This window comes from Thamnophis sirtalis, unplaced genomic scaffold, assembly GCF_051295495.1.
Source record: "Thamnophis sirtalis isolate CommonGarterSnake01/CBP01778 unplaced genomic scaffold, rThaSir2_p1.2 scaffold_13, whole genome shotgun sequence".
NCBI lineage: Eukaryota > Metazoa > Chordata > Lepidosauria > Squamata > Natricidae > Thamnophis > Thamnophis sirtalis.
Window position 1 is genome coordinate 54940283 of NW_028261393.1, and position 17930 is coordinate 54958212.

General features: G+C 48.2%; 1 protein-coding gene across 4 annotated transcripts in view; it reads left to right on the forward strand.

The window, feature by feature from the left end:
• Window positions 1-17930, forward strand: part of DOCK11 (dedicator of cytokinesis 11) — a 106641-nt gene that overhangs the window by 14499 nt on the left and 74212 nt on the right. For all 4 annotated transcript variants that reach the window (XM_087727759.1, XM_087727758.1, XM_087727756.1 and 1 more), the window contains exons 4-15: window positions 2471-2553; window positions 2917-2986; window positions 3856-3951; window positions 5732-5866; window positions 6449-6626; window positions 7641-7720; window positions 8750-8833; window positions 10029-10169; window positions 10923-11123; window positions 13703-13825; window positions 14527-14609; window positions 16054-16176. In XM_087727759.1, the coding sequence (XP_087583885.1) occupies window positions 2471-2553; window positions 2917-2986; window positions 3856-3951; window positions 5732-5866; window positions 6449-6626; window positions 7641-7720; window positions 8750-8833; window positions 10029-10169; window positions 10923-11123; window positions 13703-13825; window positions 14527-14609; window positions 16054-16176 (1397 nt within the window). The remainder of the gene's footprint in view (window positions 1-2470; window positions 2554-2916; window positions 2987-3855; window positions 3952-5731; window positions 5867-6448; window positions 6627-7640; window positions 7721-8749; window positions 8834-10028; window positions 10170-10922; window positions 11124-13702; window positions 13826-14526; window positions 14610-16053; window positions 16177-17930) is intronic.

The window sequence follows — 17930 nt, forward strand, 5'->3', positions numbered from 1 at the left end:
CCGTGGGGTTCTTTCCACTCCCGAGGCCCACGGAAGGGATGCTTGAAACCTCTCCTCAACGGCTCTAGCCTCCTGGCTAGAGAAGGATGATGGGAGTTGTAATCAGTCTCTCGAGCGGAAGCAGAAGCTTTGGCCGGGCCAGCTTCCACCCTTCAGCGTTGCCAAAAGAGGAAGCGAGTCACACGTTTTGTTTCTTTAAAAACTCCCTCCCTTGCAGAAGTCTTTAAGGGCACAGACAATTATCCTGTGTTGCAGAATTTTGACCCCACGGAAGGACCATTTATCCTGCGCTACTTTTAAAGACCGCTTTTCCTTTACTTTCTCTTTCTCCCTCCTCTTCTTCTTTTCCTCTCCCTTCCACCCACCTCTCCTTACCTCTTTCTTCTTCCCTTACCTCTCCTCCACACTTCTTCTTCCTCTCCTACTATCTCTCCTTCTCTTTCTCTCTCTTCCACCCTCCACTCCTTTCCGTTCCTTCGTCCCTTACCTCTCCTCCATACTTCTTCTTCCTCTCCTACTATCTCTCCTTCTCTTTCTCTCTCTTCCACCCTCCACTCCTTTCCATTCCTTCGTCCCTCCATTCTCTACTTCCTTCCTCCCCTCCTTTCCTTCCTTCTTCCCTTCCTTTCTTTTTCTAGTGTGATAGGTGTCTCTTTCAAATCCCAGTTTATGTTTTCTTGGGGATTGGTATTTCCACAAACCCGTTTTTGTTTCATATCATTTCCTTTTTTTCTCTAGCATTCTACAGTCTCTACGCCAGCTATCGTCCTGAGTTGATTTCACCAATTGTGACCCCCTTTGTTTTACTCATAACTATTATTTTTAAGTGTGATTCTATTCTTTCATTGCTTTTTTATTTCTTTGCTCCATCCATCTATACCAATTATCCCATTATCTGGGAGAATTCTGATTCTTCCTTTCCCTGTATTTCTTTCGTTAATTTATCCATTTCGGCACAGTCCATAATTTTTCTGATTATTTCATCTTCATTTGGGGTTAATTTGTTTTTCCACTTCTGGGCGAAAAGCGATCGTTTTTCCTTTAAGTGACTCTTATAATCGGCCCCATTTAAGAGACTCCCATGTTCAAATGCTGGGGGAAATCCTCTCCATAAATAGCCATTCCTTCTCCAAAGGGAGAGATCCAGAGTTTTAAATCATTTCTGTGAGTCATAGTCTCACATAGTGGTCCCCGACTTATGACGACAATTGAGCCCAACATTTATGTTACTAAGCAAGACAACTGCTAAGTGAGTCCCCCCTCCCCATTTTACAATCTTTCTTGCCACAGTCGTTAAGTTAGTCACACGCTCGTTAAGGGAACCTGGTTCCCCCCCCCCCATGGACTTTGCTTGGCAGAAAGGTCACAAGGAGAGATCACGTATCTCTGGGACACGGCGACCGTTGTAAATAGGGGTCGGTGGCCAAGAGTCCGAATTCTGATCCGGTGACCATGGGGATACTGCAATGGTCGGAAGTGTAAAAAACAGTCATGAGTTACCTTTTTCAGTGCCATTTTATCTCCCGGCACTAAATGAAGTGTTGTAAGTGATGATAAACCAGAGGATAGACCTTGGCGAAGTCTTCCAGCTCGATCCCCCATCTTGTTGTGGCCTGCCAGGGGCCAGCAGAGCTGGCAGCAGATTCGGAGAGTGAGGAGGTTGGGGAGGAACATGGGCCAGTCCTGGAGTCTGGGGAAGGCTCTGATGAGGGCTCTGTGTCGGAGGCAGAGGGGGGGCCAGAGCCGTATGACAGTTATCAGCTGCCTTCAGAGTCAGACATCAGTGAGGCAGAAGAACAGCTGGAGCCTGTTCCCAGTGTGCACATGCACAGAGTTGCCAGACGAAGGGAAGAGCTAAAGAACAGGGGTCGACTTGGGAGTAAGGCCACAGGTGGACGATGAATGGCCCCTCCCAGAGGAAATAAAAGAGGAGCGAAAGGGGAGTGGAGTTTGCAGGAGACATCCGTTTGCTTCATTGGTTTGTGACTCTCTGAGACTCCTTGCCGAGTTCTGCAGAATATCAGCCTGGCAGCTCTCCAAGCCAGATAAGGTCGGTGACTGTAAATCCTCCTTTGAAAGACTTTGCTGGATGCGAATGAGCAGAATTCACAGTCAATTAATAAAAGGTTTTTTTTGTTGGGACCAGGAGTTGGCTTCAGACTCTCGGGATGCCTCAGTCAGAAGACATCCCAGTAGAGACTCTCTTGCCGTTGGGGGCCCAAAGAAGCTGCCTCCCCTTCCCCAGGGATCCAGCCATTGTCTGCCAAACAGCCACATCCGAAGAGGCTGGGCAAGTGGGGCTTCGAGGGATGGAGAACGCCAATCCCACTCCTCCAGTTCTTTATGCATCTCGTTTCCTAGCTGCTCCTTAAGGAATTTGCACTCTGCGCTTCCCCTTGGGCTGTCTCTCTCTCTGCTGCTCCCGTTTCTACGCAGGCAATTAAGCTGGGTTTTCAATTTTCTTTTTCAGTGCATTAAAGCCTACAGTTCGGACTGGTACGTTGTGAACTACAAATACGATGAATATTCTGGCGATTTCCGAATGTTACCGTGGTAAGCCTTTCTTCCCTCCCGGGGTGGGTGTTCCTCGCATGCCTGGGCTCGCAACGTTGGAGGGCATTTTACAATGCCGCAATTTGTAGGGCCAAACCCGTGTCTTTTGCCTCGGCCTCTGAGGATCTGAGCGGTTTAATCAAACAATTAAGGGTTTCGCATAATATGTGGACCACCCAACAACTGAGATTGGGAGGAGGAATCCGTGGGTTGGATTCTTCAAAGTCATGGTGCCCTGTGGGTGAGTTGGCCCCCAAGAATAGCCTTCAGGCGGGGGGGCAGCCTTCCTATGTTAATTATTAGTATCATGGGGTGTTTTAATTATGGTGTAATTTGAGTAAAACTGGTTGTTTTCAACTTTAGCAAATCCTTCAGGCCAGAAAAGGTCCCAAGCCACATCTTTGAAACTGATGAAGACTTTGATAAAGACGAGGTGAGAAAGACGCGCTGGAGATTCCCACCGGGTGCAGCACGAAGCTCCCACTGGGTGCCACAAGGAGGCACGCAACACAGCCTCCTTCGGGAGATTGCTGTGTTCTGGACCAACTGTAGTCTTCGAACACTCTTCCATTAGTGAAGCGCCTTCCATTAGCTCTTCCTCTCCTTCACCCCTCAATTCACGTCCTAACCCTTCTTCTTCCATGATCACCACCTCCACCATCCACAGCCATCAAATAAGCCCTGTTCCTTGAGACCGCTCTGCTTTCTCCCTCGCTGCCCATATCCCTGGAGCCCTCCTGAGAATGCCTTCCCAGAGCTTCCCTCCTTCCCACCCCACCTTTGCCAGAAAGGTGCAATCCCCTCCTGCCTAACTGAAACAGGAGACATTTGTTGGGTGGGAACGTTCATTGAGATATACCAGGGGTCAGCAATCTGTGGCTCTGGAGCCGCATGTGGCTCTTTCCTCCCTCTGCTGCGGCTCCGTCACTGGTCGGCACCACAATTTTGACAGGAGCTTCCGGTGGGGGTGGGGGAAGAGAAGCACAGCGCACCAGGAGAAGACTCTATGGTAAAGGGAGGGTTCTCCAGTTGTCCCCACAATTGATAGGGCTTTCAGTTAGGACAGGTGGAGGAAAAAGGATGCCGCGCTAGGAGGAGACTCTATGGTGGGGGAACTGAACTTCCGGTCAGCTCCAGAATTGAACGGGGGGCTTCCGGTTGGACCTTTGTGGCTCCCGGTGTTTTCTTTTCTGTGGGAAACGGGTCCAAATGGCTCTTTGAGTGTTTTAAGTTTGCCGACCCCTGAGCTATACCACTTGGTCCCCTTTCCTTGCAGTCATTTTGATCTCTTCTGTCTTCCAGGACGCTTCCTCGCTCTGCTCCCAAAAGGGGGGTGTGATCAGGCAAGGCTGGCTGTACAAGGCTAACGTCAACAGTACCATCACTGTCACCATGAAGGTAAGAGGGGAGCACTTGGGTTTCCCTCAGCAGGAAGGAGAAGGAAATGGGTTCTAGGTTTGTTTTGGGTGGGAAAGGTGCCTCAATAATTCCTGGAGGAGCTTGAATGCTTGAGAAGTGGTTCTCTGCCCTAATGATTTCTTCCAACAACCAGTTCACCAAACTGATCGAACAGTTAACCACCGGTTCTCCCTATATGGTACGAACTGGCTGAATCCCACCACTGGTATGTATACAGTAGACACATACAACGAAATTCACATAACCCCCAGAGACCAGGCCCAACACACATGACAATCCCCAAACACCCCCCCCCCCACCTACCAAAAAAATTCCCCGCCCCCTAAACCCCCCAAGCATCCCCACAACGGACCAAGTAATGCTCTCCAACCGTTCGCTGATGGTGGCCCTTTAGTTCGTTGTTGAGTGCGATGATAGCTCTGGGATAAAAGCTATTCAGAAGACGCGAGGTCCAAGTTTTAATTCTTCTGTACCTTCTGCCCGAAGGCAACAGATTGTAAGCGGGATGGGAAGAGTCTCTGAGAATGTTATGCAACTTCCTCAAAACGGCGAGATGCGAAGATGTCATCCGGGGTCTGGTAGCCAGAGCCCAGTGATATTCTGGGCAGTTTGAATGGTTCTCTTTAGAGCGTTTTTTGTCCCCTGCAGAGCTGCTCCCATACCATGCGAGAATGCCGTATGTCAGGGACACCCTCAACGGTGCTACGATAGTAGGACAGAAGTAGATGCTGGGATAGATTTACCTTCCTGAGCATTCTCATGGAGGTACAGCCTCTTCTGTGCCTTCTTCACAAGCATGTTAGCATTCATGGCCCATAACTTACTTTACTCTGCATGAGGTTCAAGATTCTGGACTCGTATCTCGAGTAGAAATGAGCAGAATGGAGCAGAATTCATACTGGAAGATCAACGGTGTCCTATAGTGAGCTTTTCTCCTTCTTCTCCTCCTCCTCCTCCTTCTCCTCCTTCTCCTTCTTCTTCTCCTCCTCCTCCTTCTTCTCCTTCTCCTCCTCCTTCTTCTCCTCCTTCTCCTCCTCCTCCTTCTCCTTCTTTTCATTCTCCTCCTCCTTCTCCTCCTCCTCCTTCTTCTTCTCCTTCTCCTCCTCCTTCTCCTCCTCCTTCTCCTCCTCCTTCTCCTTCTCCTTCTCTTCCTCCTCCTTCTTCTTCTCCTCCTCCTCCTCCTTCTCCTTCTCCTCCTCCTTCGTCTCCTCCTTCTCCTTCTTCTTCTTCTCTTCCTCCTTCTTCTTCTCCTTCTTCTCCTCCTTCTCTTTCTTCTCATTCTCCTCCTCCTTCTTCTCCTTCTCCTCCTCCTCCTTCTTCTCCTTCTCCTCCTTCTCCTCCTCCTTCTTCTCCTCCTTCTTCGCCTTCTTCTCCTCCTCCTCCTCCTTCTTCCCCTTCTCCTTCTTCTTCTTCTCCTCCTCCTTCTTCTCCTCCTCCTCCTCCTCTTCCTCCTCCTCCTTCTTCTCCTCTTTCTCCTTCTTCTTCTCCTTCTCCTCCTCCTTCTCTTTCTTCTCATTCTCCTCCTCCTTCTTCTCCTTCTCCTCCTCCTCCTTCTTCTCCTTCTCCTCCTTCTCCTCCTCCTTCTTCTCCTCCTTCTTCGCCTTCTTCTCCTCCTCCTCCTCCTCCTCCTTCTTCCCCTTCTCCTTCTTCTTCTTCTCCTCCTCCTTCTTCTCCTCCTCCTCCTCCTCTTCCTCCTCCTCCTTCTTCTCCTCTTTCTCCTTCTCCTTCTCCTCCTCCTCCTCCTCCTCCTCCTCCTTAGGTGTTCAAGAGAAGATACTTCTACCTGACACAACTTCCGGACGGCTCTTACATCCTCAATTCCTACAAAGACGAGAAGATTTCCAAGGAATCCAAAGGATGCATTTTCCTGGACTCCTGCATAGACGTTGTGCAGGTAAGGACTTGCAAAAGGTTTTGCTAGAGATTTTGTAGTGCCAGAGGCAGATTCATGCTAGAGAGGATCTGGTATGGCTCAAACTATTCTCCAAAGCACCCGAGGGCAGGACAAGAAGCAACGGGTGGAAACTAATCAAGGAGAGAAGCAACTTAGAACTGAGGAGAAATTTTCTGACAGTGAGAAGAATTCATCAGTGGAGCAACTTGCCTCCAGAAGTTGTAAATGCTCCAACCCTGGAAGTTTTTAAGAAGATGTTGGATAACCATTTGTCTCAAATGGTGTAGGGTTTCCTGCCTGAGCAGGGGGTTGGACTAGAAGACCTCCAAGGTCCCTTCCAACTCTGCTATTCTATTCTATTCTTTCATTCTAATATTTATTCTATTCTACTCTCTGCCTGTCTCCTGTCAGTCATTTTATTTCTTCCTGGTTATTGGGAAATATTTTCAAGCCAAGTTCAAGGAAAGGAAAGCGAGAACTGGTTGAGCACCTCAAGGGAAGGTGGGCTGCAGGGACGGGTCACCCTCACCCCCACCCACATACACCCCGGCTTCAAAAGGTCCCCTGCCTTTCTTCCCCAAGTGCCCCAAGATGCGCCGAAATGCCTTTGAGCTCAAGATGCTGGATAAGTACAGCCATTACCTGGCAGCGGAAACGGAGTCGGAGATGGGAGACTGGCTGGCCACTCTGCGGAAGGTCATCCAGACCAACACGGAGGGCCTGGGGCCGGAGAAGAAGGACGCGGCGGAGTTCATGCCTGGTGAGAACCTGCGATGGAGGCAGGTTGTCAACTCCTAAAGTTGCCATAGTGAGGAAAGGGGGGAGAAGAGCGCATTCCACGCATACTTTCGGCTAAAATCGGATCTCCGATTACTGCAGCAGGCTTGGGAGGGGTGCACCTCATTGGGGAATGTGATTTATGACACAGACTGAGGGGAGGGGGAGGAACAGGGGTAAAGTTCAGCTATAATTCAAACGAGGCTCAGATCTGACTGTAAAAATCCCTTGCCTAATGGGGCTCCTAATAAACGCCTAGTTTTGTATTGAAACTTGGCTCGATACTCATGAATCAATTAGGGCATTTTTAGGAAACCTGACAGTCAGCCTTGATGCAACTACACACACACACACACACAGTAGAGCGGGAGATGGTGGTGGATGGAGACAGGTCTTTATGCAATCACACACACACACACACACACACACACACCCTCTTTGGGGGTTGTGTTGCTAGGCTGCATCCAAAGCAGTTCCGGGAACAGAGAAGGGTGAAGCTGAAGGACAAAAGCCAGGTCACCTCCGTGGCATCTGGGAGTGGCTGGATCTGTGGCCCTGCTGGTGGGATGGGAAATTCCTGGCCAGCTTCCCTGCCCTTCATCCCAACCTCCCAGGTCCTCCAGAGGAAACCTTTGCCTCTTCTGGCCCGTGGCACAACATAAGCGCGAACGTCAAAAGCGCGCTGACAAAACCGTGGGGCTAAAACCGCGATGTCAAAAGCGCGCTGACAACAGCGCGCCGACAACAGCGCGCCAACAGAAGCGCAATTTAAGTTAAGGTAAGGTTTAGGTTTAGGGTTATTTTTAGGGTTATGTTATAGTGCGCTTCTGTCGGCGTGCTGTTGTCGGCGCGCTTCAGCGCTCATTCGTCTCCGCGGTTTTGACGCCGCGGTTTTGTCACCGCGGTTTAGTCAGACGCGCTTTTGTCGTTCGCGTATTTGTGGTGGAACCCTTCTGGCCAGGTGCTTCTGCCACATCTGCTTCTTGTCCCTTTGCAGAAGATGACTCCGGCAGCCATGGAAAGATGGAGAACATCTTGGAAAGCTTAGGAAGGAGCCTCCACCCGGAGCTGATGAAGGTAACTCTGGATTTGGCTTTTCCAGCAGGGAAACAGCCGGATGGGGCAAGCTTTACATGAGCCCATCTCACCCTTTGCAAAGCTCTTCCTTACTGCACATTCAAGCAGCGAGATCTAACTCCGAGGTCCGTTTTAGGCTCAAACTGCACGGAGAGAGAATTGTTTCGGCATTCTGATCAGGCCGTTGGTTACCTGGTGGGTTTGATGATTTGATTGATTTGATTTGATTTGATTATATTTATATGCCGCCCTTTTCCCCCGAAGGGGACTCAGGGCGGCTCACAATTCAAATCAGGGAAGGGGGGTACAGACAAAAAATAAAAGACGAAACATAACAATACATAATTTAAAAGCACACAACAGTCATACCATTCGAGACGGGGGCAACAGCTCTTTAGCCCCAGGCCTGTCGGAACAGCCAGGTTTTAAGGGCTTTGCGGAAGGCCTGGAGGGTGGTGAGGGTTCGAATCTCCACGGGGAGTTCGTTCCAGAGGGTCGGAGCAGCCACAGAGAAGGCTCTCCTCCGGGTAGTCGCCAGTCGACACTGGCCGGCGGATGGGATTCGGAGGAGGCCTAATCTGTGGGATCTAATCGGTCTAGTGGAAGTAATTGGCAGCAGGCGGTCTCTCAAGTACCCAGGTCCAATACCATGAAGGGCTTTATAAGTGACGACTAGTGCCTTGAAGCATATCCGAAGACCAATAGGCAGCCAGTGCAGCTCGCGGAGGATAGGTGTTACGTGGGTGAACCGAGGTGCACCCACGATCGCTCGTGCGGCTGCATTCTGGACAAGCTGAAGTCTCCGAATGCTCTTCAAGGGCTGCCCCATGTAGAGCACATTGCAGTAGTCCAGTCTAGAGGTCACAAGGGCATGATCCTGCCGCACAGGTTCACACACACCCCCTTCCTTCCCAGCTTCTCTCTGTCAGAGTTTTCGCCGTCTCCTTTGCCCTGGAGCTGAGTATTTTGCCTCCCCTCCAGTTTCCACCCATCTCGGCCTCCCGTCTGACGGGCTCTGCTCTCTTTCAGTACGGCCGAGAAACGGAGCAGCTGAGCAAACTCAGCCGGAGCGAAGGCAGACAGAACCTCTTCTCCTTTGACCCAGAAGTGCAGGTAATCCTTTCAGGGATGGAGGAGCTTGGCTCAGGGGAAAAGCATGGCTGACAGGTAGGGAAGGAAGGAAGGAAGGAAGGAAGGAAGGAAGGAAGGAAGGAAGGAAGGAAGGAAGGAAGGAAGGAAGGAAGGAAGGAAGGAAGGAAAAGCAGAAGCAAAAGCAAAGAGGGAGGAAAGGAAGGAAAAGGAAAGGAAGGAAGGAGAAGCAAAAAGGGAGGGAGGGAGGGAGGAAGGAAGGAAGGAAGGAAGGAGAAGGAAAAGCAAAAAGGAAGGAAGGAAGGAAAAGCAAAAGCAAAAAGGGAGGAAAGAAGGAAAAAGGAAGGAAGGAAAAGCAGAAGCAGAAACAAAGAGGAAGGGAAGAAGGAAGTAAAAGGAAAGGAAGGAAGGAGAAGCAAAAGCAAAAAGGGAGGGAGGGAGGAAGGAAGGAAGGAAGGAAAAGCAGAAACAAAAGCAAAAGGGGGAAAGAAGGAAGGAAAAGGGAAGGAAGGAAGGAAGGAAGGAGAAGCAAAAGCAAAGGGAGGGAGGGAGCAGAGAGGGAAGGGAAGGAAGGAAGGAAAGAAGGAGAAATGGAAGGAAGGAGAAGCAAAGGGAGGGGGAAGGAAGGAAGGAAGGAAGGAAGGAAAAGTGAGGGAAGGAAGGAAGGAGAAGGAGAAGCAAAGAGTGAGGGAGGAAGGAAAAGGAAAGAAGGAAGGAAAAGGGAAGGAAGGAGAAGCAAAAGTAAAGAGAGGGAGGAAGGAAGCAGAGAGGGAAGGAAAGAAGGAAGGAGAAATGGAAGGAAGGAAAAGCAAAGAGGGAGGGGGAAGGAAGGAAGGAAAATGAAAGAGGAAAGGAGAAAGAGGGAAGGAAGAAGAAGCAAAGAGGAAGGGAGGAAAAGGAAAGAAGGAAGGAGAAAGGGTAGGTAGGAAGGAAGGAGACGCAGGGAGGGAGGAAAGAAGCAGAGGGAGGGAAGAAAAGGAAGGAAGGAGAAGCAGAAACGAAGAGGGATGGAGGAAGGAAGGAAAAGGAAAGAAGGAAGAAGGAAGGGAGGGAAGGAAGGAAGGAAGGAAGGAGAAGCAGAAGTAGAGAGGGAAGGAAGGAAGATAATTTTGAAATATGTGCCATCTGCCCTTCCTTTCCAAACATGATAATCACGAAAGACTTTTTTCAACCTCTCTCCAGAAAAAAAAGAAATCACCTTTGCCTTTTTCTCTTCTAGCGGCTCGATTTCTCCGGACTTGAGGTGGACATCCAACCCTTTGAGGAAAGGGGCCGGCCACGCTTCCTGCTGAATTGCCACACCCTGACCTTCAACCTCCTGGCCCAGCTGAATGACAGCTCCAAGGACCCCCCTTCCAATGTAGGGCGGACCCCCATATATACCAGAGCTTTCTCCACATTGTTATTTATTCTCTCCCAAACAGTTTCCTGATCCTTCCAACGTGTCATAAGAACATGTCATGTCTTGCTGGATGAAGCCTTGGGCTATCTAGTCTCGTAGATGTTCTCCTACTGGCCAACCAACAGCATGTGGAAGCCCACCAGTTTTCTAGAAGATGCCCCCCTCCCAGGCAGTCCCACTTTTGGCCCTTGGATGGACTACATGCCAACAAGTCATTGTTGACTCTTCACAACCACACAGATAGATGTTCACCCAGATGCTCTGGCCCCAACTTTGGTCCTTCAGATCTTCCAATGCACTCATCCCTGTTGCAACTCAGTCCCTCCACTTTGCTGCTACTCTTTCTTCCCTCCCCTTCCACCTTTCCCAGCACAGCAGCCTTCTCCACCCAGCTGGGTATTTCATATCATGTGTCCAAAGTAGGATAATTTGAGTCAGGTCAACCCCTGTTCCCAAGAGCCTCTTCCAATGCCAAAAGTTCAAAGCAACCCATCGTTTTCCTTGAAAATCCAACCCTTCTCCACCCAGCTGGGTCTTCATATCATGTGTCCAAAGTAGGATAATTTGAGTCAGGTCAACCCCTGTTCTCAGGAGCCTCTTCCAATGCCAACAGTTCAAAGCAACCCATCGTTTTCCTTGAAAACCCAACCTTCCCTTCCGTAGAGCGTCCAATTGAGGTCAACCTCAGATATCTTCTTGCTGTGTCCCCAGGTAGAGCCGTTCTTCCTCAGCCTGGCTCTCTTCGATCTGAAAAACTGCTGCAAGATCTCAGCAGATTTCCACGTGGACTTAAATTCTGGGCCCGTGCGGGAGATGCTGCGCGACTCTTCCGACCAACAACTTGGAAACAGCCCCATCAACAGCCCTTCCCTCCACGGCATGGCTGAGTCCAGCTTGCGCTACATAAAGCAGGTGAGAAGTTCTGTGGAGTCCGCCCGGCCTCGGATTGAAGAGGAAGGAAGCCTCCAAAGGAAATAGGAGTGGGATTAAACCTAGCAAGGAGCAATCTACTATTTAGATATTGAATTCTTTATTAGCAATAGCAATAGCAGTTAGACTTATATACCGCTTCACAGGGCTTTCAGCCCTCTCTAAGCGGTTTACAGAGTCCGCATATTGCCCCCAACAACAATCTGGGTCCTCATTTTGCCCACCTCGGAAGGATGGAAGGCTGAGTCAACCCTGAGCCGGTGAGATTTGAACAGCCGAGCTGCAGTCAGCTGAAGTAGCCTGCAGTGCTGCATTTAACCACTGCGCCACCTCGGCTCTTAGCAGTTAGACATATATACCGCTTCATAGGGCTTTCAGCCCTCTCTAAGCGGTTTACAGAGTCAGCATATTGCCCCCAACAACAATCCGGGTCCTCATTTTTACCCACCTCGGAAGGATGGAAGGCTGAGTCAACCTTTGAGCCGGTGAGATTTGAACAGCCGAGCTGCCGAACTAGCAGTCAGCTGAAGTAGCCTGCAGTGCTGCACTCTAACCACTGCGCCACCTTGGCTCTATTGGCCGAGTGGGATTGGACACAAAAGGAATTTGCCTTTGGTGCCGATGCTCTCAGTGTACGTAAGGAGAATAAAATACATCCATCGAGAATAAAAAGATACAACATTTGTTGACAGACAAGGTTACTAATAAGCTATCAAGTTTTATTAGTTCTCCGTAGTCAACTTCACCCCAGTAGAACACGAGGTTAAAGCACAGGTTTATTCTTGCTCCCCAGCATCTGGTCTCTGTTTTAGGGTGGTGGATCCAGATGCTGAGCTCATTGTGATAATGGCATCCTATTCCAAAGCCAGGGCAAGAGTGGTTATTACAGTGGATACTTCTACACCTGATTAACCAGCAGGAATCAGAATGGGAATGACATCTTGGAAACACAGATCAATAGCAATAGCAGTTAGACTTATATACCGCTTCATAGGGCTTTCAGCCCTCTCTAAGCGGTTTACAGAGTCAGCATATCGCCCCCACAGTCTGGGTCCTCATTTCACCCACCTTGGAAGGATGGAAGGCTGAGTCAACCCTGAGCCGGTGAGATTTGAACCGCCGAACTGCAGATAACAGTCAGCTGAAGTGGCCTGCAGTACTGCACCCTGCCCACTGCGCCACCTGACTGATCATGTCAGTCAGAGATGAGGGAACCAAGGTGGCACAGTGGTTAGAGTGCTGTACTGCAGCCACTTCAGCTGACTGTTATCTGCAGTTCGGCGGTTCAAATCTCACCAGCTCAGGGTTGACTCAGCCTTCCATCCTTCCGAGGTGGGTAAAATGAGGACCCGGATTGTTGTTGGGGGAGATATGCTGACTCTGTAAACCGCTTAGAGAGGGCTGAAAGCCCTATGAAGCGGTATATAAGTCTAACTCCCTTAACTATTTCACAGCTCAACAGCTTTGTAGGTGAGCCCGCCCACCTCTTGGGATCTCTTCTGTCCTTACTTAGGGGAGAGTTGGTTGAAGTCGGAACTCTCTCTTAAGGACCGGCCCACGTGGCTTAAGATATTCTTGGGTCGGCCTGAGCTCCTAGCTGAGACTCAAACAATGGCCTTCCCATTGTCTTGTCCATCTTTACGGGCTTTGTAAGTTCTGAGGGGACACGGTGGCTCAGGGACTAAGACGCTGAGCTTGTCAAATCAGAAAGGTGGGCAGTTCGGCGGTTCGAATCCCTAGCGCCGCGTAACGGAGTGAGCTCCCGTGACTTGTCCCAGCTTCTGCCAACCTAGCAGTTCGAAAGCACACAAAAAATGTAAGTAGCCATGTTATAGAGACTAACCTGATTTTGCATTTAATAACCGCAGCAAGACTGCTGGGGGCGCAATACTGGAAGAAGGAAGATTTGCCGACTATTCAAGAATGGACATTAAAAGTAACAAACTTAGCAGAGATGGCTAAAATATTAGCATATCTCAAGGACCATTCCAATGAGAGATATAAATTGGAGTGGAGAAGATAGATTGACTATACTCAAAATAAATACGGGACTAAGAAACTCCAGATAGTTTATGACTGCAGAAACAAGGAATGATATAATCTGTTTAGAGCTAGCCTAGCAAGGAGGAGTTGAAGCTCAAATGAAAGATGATACTAACTTTTTTTAAAGTTTATTTTAGAATATTTTTGTTAAAGATTTATACCCTCTATTGGTTCTGGGAAGTCAGGGGGGGGGAGGTTGGGGGGGTTGGGGGGGAGGGGGAGGGAAGTAAACATTTGTAAAAGTTTTTTTTTTCCAAAATTTTCAATTAAAAAAAATGTAAGTAGAAAAATAAGGAACCGCCTTTGGTGGGAAGGTAACAGCGTTCCGTGCGCCTTTGGCGTTGAGTCATGCCGGCCACATGACCAGAGAGACGTCTTCGGACAACGCTGGCTCTTCGGCTTTGAAACGGAGATGAGCACCGCCCCCTAGAGTCCCGGGAACGGCTAGCACCTATCTGCGAGGGGAACCTTGACCTTTAAGTTCTGATGTTCTGCTCGCTTCTCTTTTTTACACCAAGGGGGTCTTCTCTGTGACCAACCCACACCCGGAAATTTTTCTCGTTGCCCGGGTGGAGAAGGTGCTTCAAGGGAGCATTGCCCACAGCGTGGAGCCCTACGTCAAGAACTCGGATCCTGCAAAGGTACATCGGATTTCCTGGGATGGGCTGGCCGTGCTTTGGGATGAGAAAGAAGGCACCGAGTGTCTTAAGGCGGGACCTCCCATCCCATAAAGCTCTTCCTGTTCGGTTTACATCATGAAGGGCAGAAAACATCCTGCTGAGATAACAACAGTGGTCGAACCCATAAGAGGCAACCATGGCTGGTTGGGTTATGAAGTTGTACCCAGCTATGGTTTACAAATCAGTGGGATTGAGCTGACATACCGAGTTCACACAAGCCATATCTTGGCGCAGTGTGTGAATATATGTTACGGATATTCCTCCTAAATAATGTGACTCCTAGGTCGAGTTATGAAGAGATTGTTGAACATGGACAAGACATCTCTTGGATCCAAGCGTCTCTTGGATTGGGGATAGGGATTTGGGGGGGGCAGAATTTATTTACCGAGCTTCCTTTTGCCCACTTGTCCTCTTCCTGGGTAGACAGAGGTGAAGGTGAGCAGTTGGAGATGCTTCAGATGTTCTCGGTACTTCCCTAGAGCATTTATGGGTTTATCTAGATGAGGGAACCTCACCTCCCCCTTTCTCAGAACTTGCCTCACCTGATTTCTCTGAGATTGGCTTCTCCACCTGCCCTGCCTGCCACCACTCCTGGATCTCTTTCATCTTCCAACTTCAACCAACCAGCTGTCGACATCTGTTCTCTTTTCCTTCCGCCACAGACGGCGCAGAAGGTCCACAAGTTGGCCAAGGTGGTGTGTAGCCGTCTTGGACGATACCGTATGCCCTTTGCTTGGGCGGTCAGGTGAGTCTGCTTCTTCTGCTGATGTCAATGCCAACATGTCACCCTTCCTTTGAGCAGAAGATGCCAGGAGCTAAGCCACTTGCCCACAGCTGCCAGGACAAACTGCCATCTGAAGATGGCATTCGGAGGTTCTTCATGGCGGGGAGACCTTCTATTTTGACCTTGCTCTTCCAGGAGTCTGCTTCTTCTACTCTTCCTCAGAAGGACATTTCTTGGTTGAAATCTCCATCCCTGGAAGTATGCTGGCCTTTAGGAGGCCACACCCCTTTGCCATCCAAATACATCTCCAGATACAAGGTTGAGTGAAATTTGCCCTGAAATAGCCCAGAGAAATATTTTCTCTGCGACTGGTAATTTGATAAACCAACTTTCTTTGCTCAGCACTTCTAAAGACACACCAACAGACTCCCCGGGAAACCTCTCTCCCTTCTTAGCTTATGTTCTCCAGAAAGTTGAATGCACATTCATCTTAACATTGTCCAAGACTTTGATTCCTCTTTGATTCATTTCGTCAGGGCAGTTCCATGAAAAAGGCCACTCCTGGGCCTGCATGTCCTTCAAACTTGGTTTGATCTCTTGACTTGAATGGTTAAAATGAAAGAACCTGGCTAAGAAGGGTGGAAAGTTAGATAGATAGATAGATAGATAGATAGAAGTTTATTTATATGCCGCCCTTTTCCCTGGGGGGACTCAGGGCGGCTCACAATCCAAGAGGGAGGGGGAGACAAACTTTTTAACATATAAGACAATACATAATTAAAAAACACAACATTCATACCATTCGGGCGGGTTACAGTCTTAGCCCCAGGCCTGACGGGATAGCCAGATTCTGAGGGCTGTGCGGAAGGTCTGGAGGGTGGTGAGGGTACGAATCTCCATGGGGAGATCGTTCCATAGGGTCGGAGCTACCACCGAGAAGGCTCTCCTCCGCGTAGTTGCCAGTCGGCATTGACCGGCAGATGGAACTCGGAGGAGGCCTAATCGATGAGATCTAATAGGTCGCGTGGAGGTAATTGGCAGTAGGCGGTCTCTCAAGTACCCAGGCCCACTACCATGTAGGGCTTTATGGGTGACAAGTAGCACCTTGAAGCGCACCCGGAGATCGACAGGTAGCCAGTGCAGCTCGCGGAGGATAGGTGTTACGTGGGTGAAGCGAGGTGCACCCACAATCGCTCGCGCGGCCGCATTCTGGACTAGCTGAAGTCGCCGGATGCTCTTCAAGGGCAGCCCCATGTAGAGCACGTTGCAGTACTTACATATAAGCCACTTTGTACCAACCAAGTCTTTGCATTCCGTTCCCTAGTTCTGTTTCAGCACCTGCTTCCTGGCCAAAACCTCTGGAGCTCCATAAATTCTAACCTTGGGTATTTTTACCTGGCGGGCTGTGAGGTTTCCATGAGCAGGTGGGAATGTTGCTCAAATCTACATCCTTTCCTCCCTCCAGGTCTGTCTTCAAAGACTCCCAAGGCACCTTGGATCTGGATGGGAAGTTCTCTCCCCTCTATAAGCAAGAGAGCAGCAAACTCTCCACGGAGGACCTTCTGAAGTTCTTGGCCGAGTATAAGAAGTAAGGTTGGCGGGGCAGGGCGTCTTTCTGCACAACGGGCTCCAAAGAGAAGCTTTGGGCTGCAGAAAGTGTAGAGAAAATGAGATGTCCCAGGTTTTTTTTTTCAACCCAGCATTGTTTTCCCCCCCCCCCCAATCTATTTTTTATTTTTAAACATAAAAATAAAAAAGCAATATTTAAAAAAAAATAGCAATAGCAGTAGACTTAGACTTATATACCGCTTCATAGGGCTTTCAGCCCTCTCTAAGCGGTTTACAAAGAGTCAGCATATCGCCCCCCCAACAACAATCCGGGTCCTCATTTCACCCACCTCGGAAGGATGGAAGGCTGAGTCAACCCTGAGCCGGTGAGATTTGAACCGCTGAACTGCTGATCTAGCAGTAGCCTGCAGTGCTGCATTTAACCATTGTGCCACCTTGGATGATCTCATCTATTACATACAGCCTGTCGTTTGGTTACAAGTGTTTTTGCATCCATGTTCTCAATTACATTTGCGGTCACAGATTTTTCATCTAGTATAACTAAATACTTCACTTTCTTCTTCTTTTTTTTTAATTGAAAATTTTTGGAAAAAAAAACTTTTACAAATGTTTACCTCCCTCCCCCTACCCTCCCCACCCAAACCCCACGCCCCCAACCTCCAATCCCCCCACCCCGACTTCCCAGAACCAATACAGGGTATAAATCTTTAACAAAGATGTTCTAAAATAAACTTAAAGATAGTTAGTATCATCTTTCATTTGAGCTTCAACTCCTCTTTGCTAGGCTAGCTCTAAACAGATTATATCATTCCTTGTTTCTTCAGTCATAAACTATCTGGAATTTCTTAGTCCCGTATTTATTTTGAGTATAGTCAATCCATCCTCTCCACTCCAGTTTATATCTCTCATTGGAATGGTCCTTGAGATATGCTGATATTTTAGCCATCATCTCTGCTAAGTTTGTTACTTCTAATGTCCATTCTTGAATAGTAGGCAAATCTTCCTTCTTCCAGTATTGCGCCACCAACAGTCTTGCTGCCGTTATTAAGTTCAAAATCTAATTAGTCTCTATAACAGTACAATCAGTAGTTATACCTAACAAGAATAACTGAGGGGTAAACTTTAGCCTTTTTTAAAGAACATTTTGCATAATCCACCATATTTTTATCCAAAATGCTTTTTTACCTTTTTACAAGTCCACCATGTATGATAATATGTAGCATCGAAACAATCACATCTCCAATACTTCACTTTCATTGTACAGTCTATATTCAATTACAATTAATATTTTTTTCCCAATAAACCTAATTCCCTTACATTCTTGATTGTCTGTTTAATAACAGTATACCTTTATATAATCACAGATCCCAATATGAAAGAGATTTACCAACCATTTATATTTGTATATCGCTGTTTTCAATTATGCATAATCCCACCAATCATCTATCGAGTATGATTATGTTCATTATTGTCCTTGTACATCATACATTCAAACAGAGATCTTATTCCTTCATTTTTCAACAAGGTATTCTAAATAGTCACTTCATATATATATATATATATATATATATATATATATATATATATGTATGTATGTATGTATGTATCTATCTATCTATCTATCTATCTATCTATCTATCTATCTATCTATCTATCTATATATATATATATATATATATTGTTGTATTTGTGCTGATAAATAAATAAAGGGAGACTAGTATAGATCTATTTCAAGCTATTTAGCTCTCATCAGCTAGCCATACCCTTACTGGG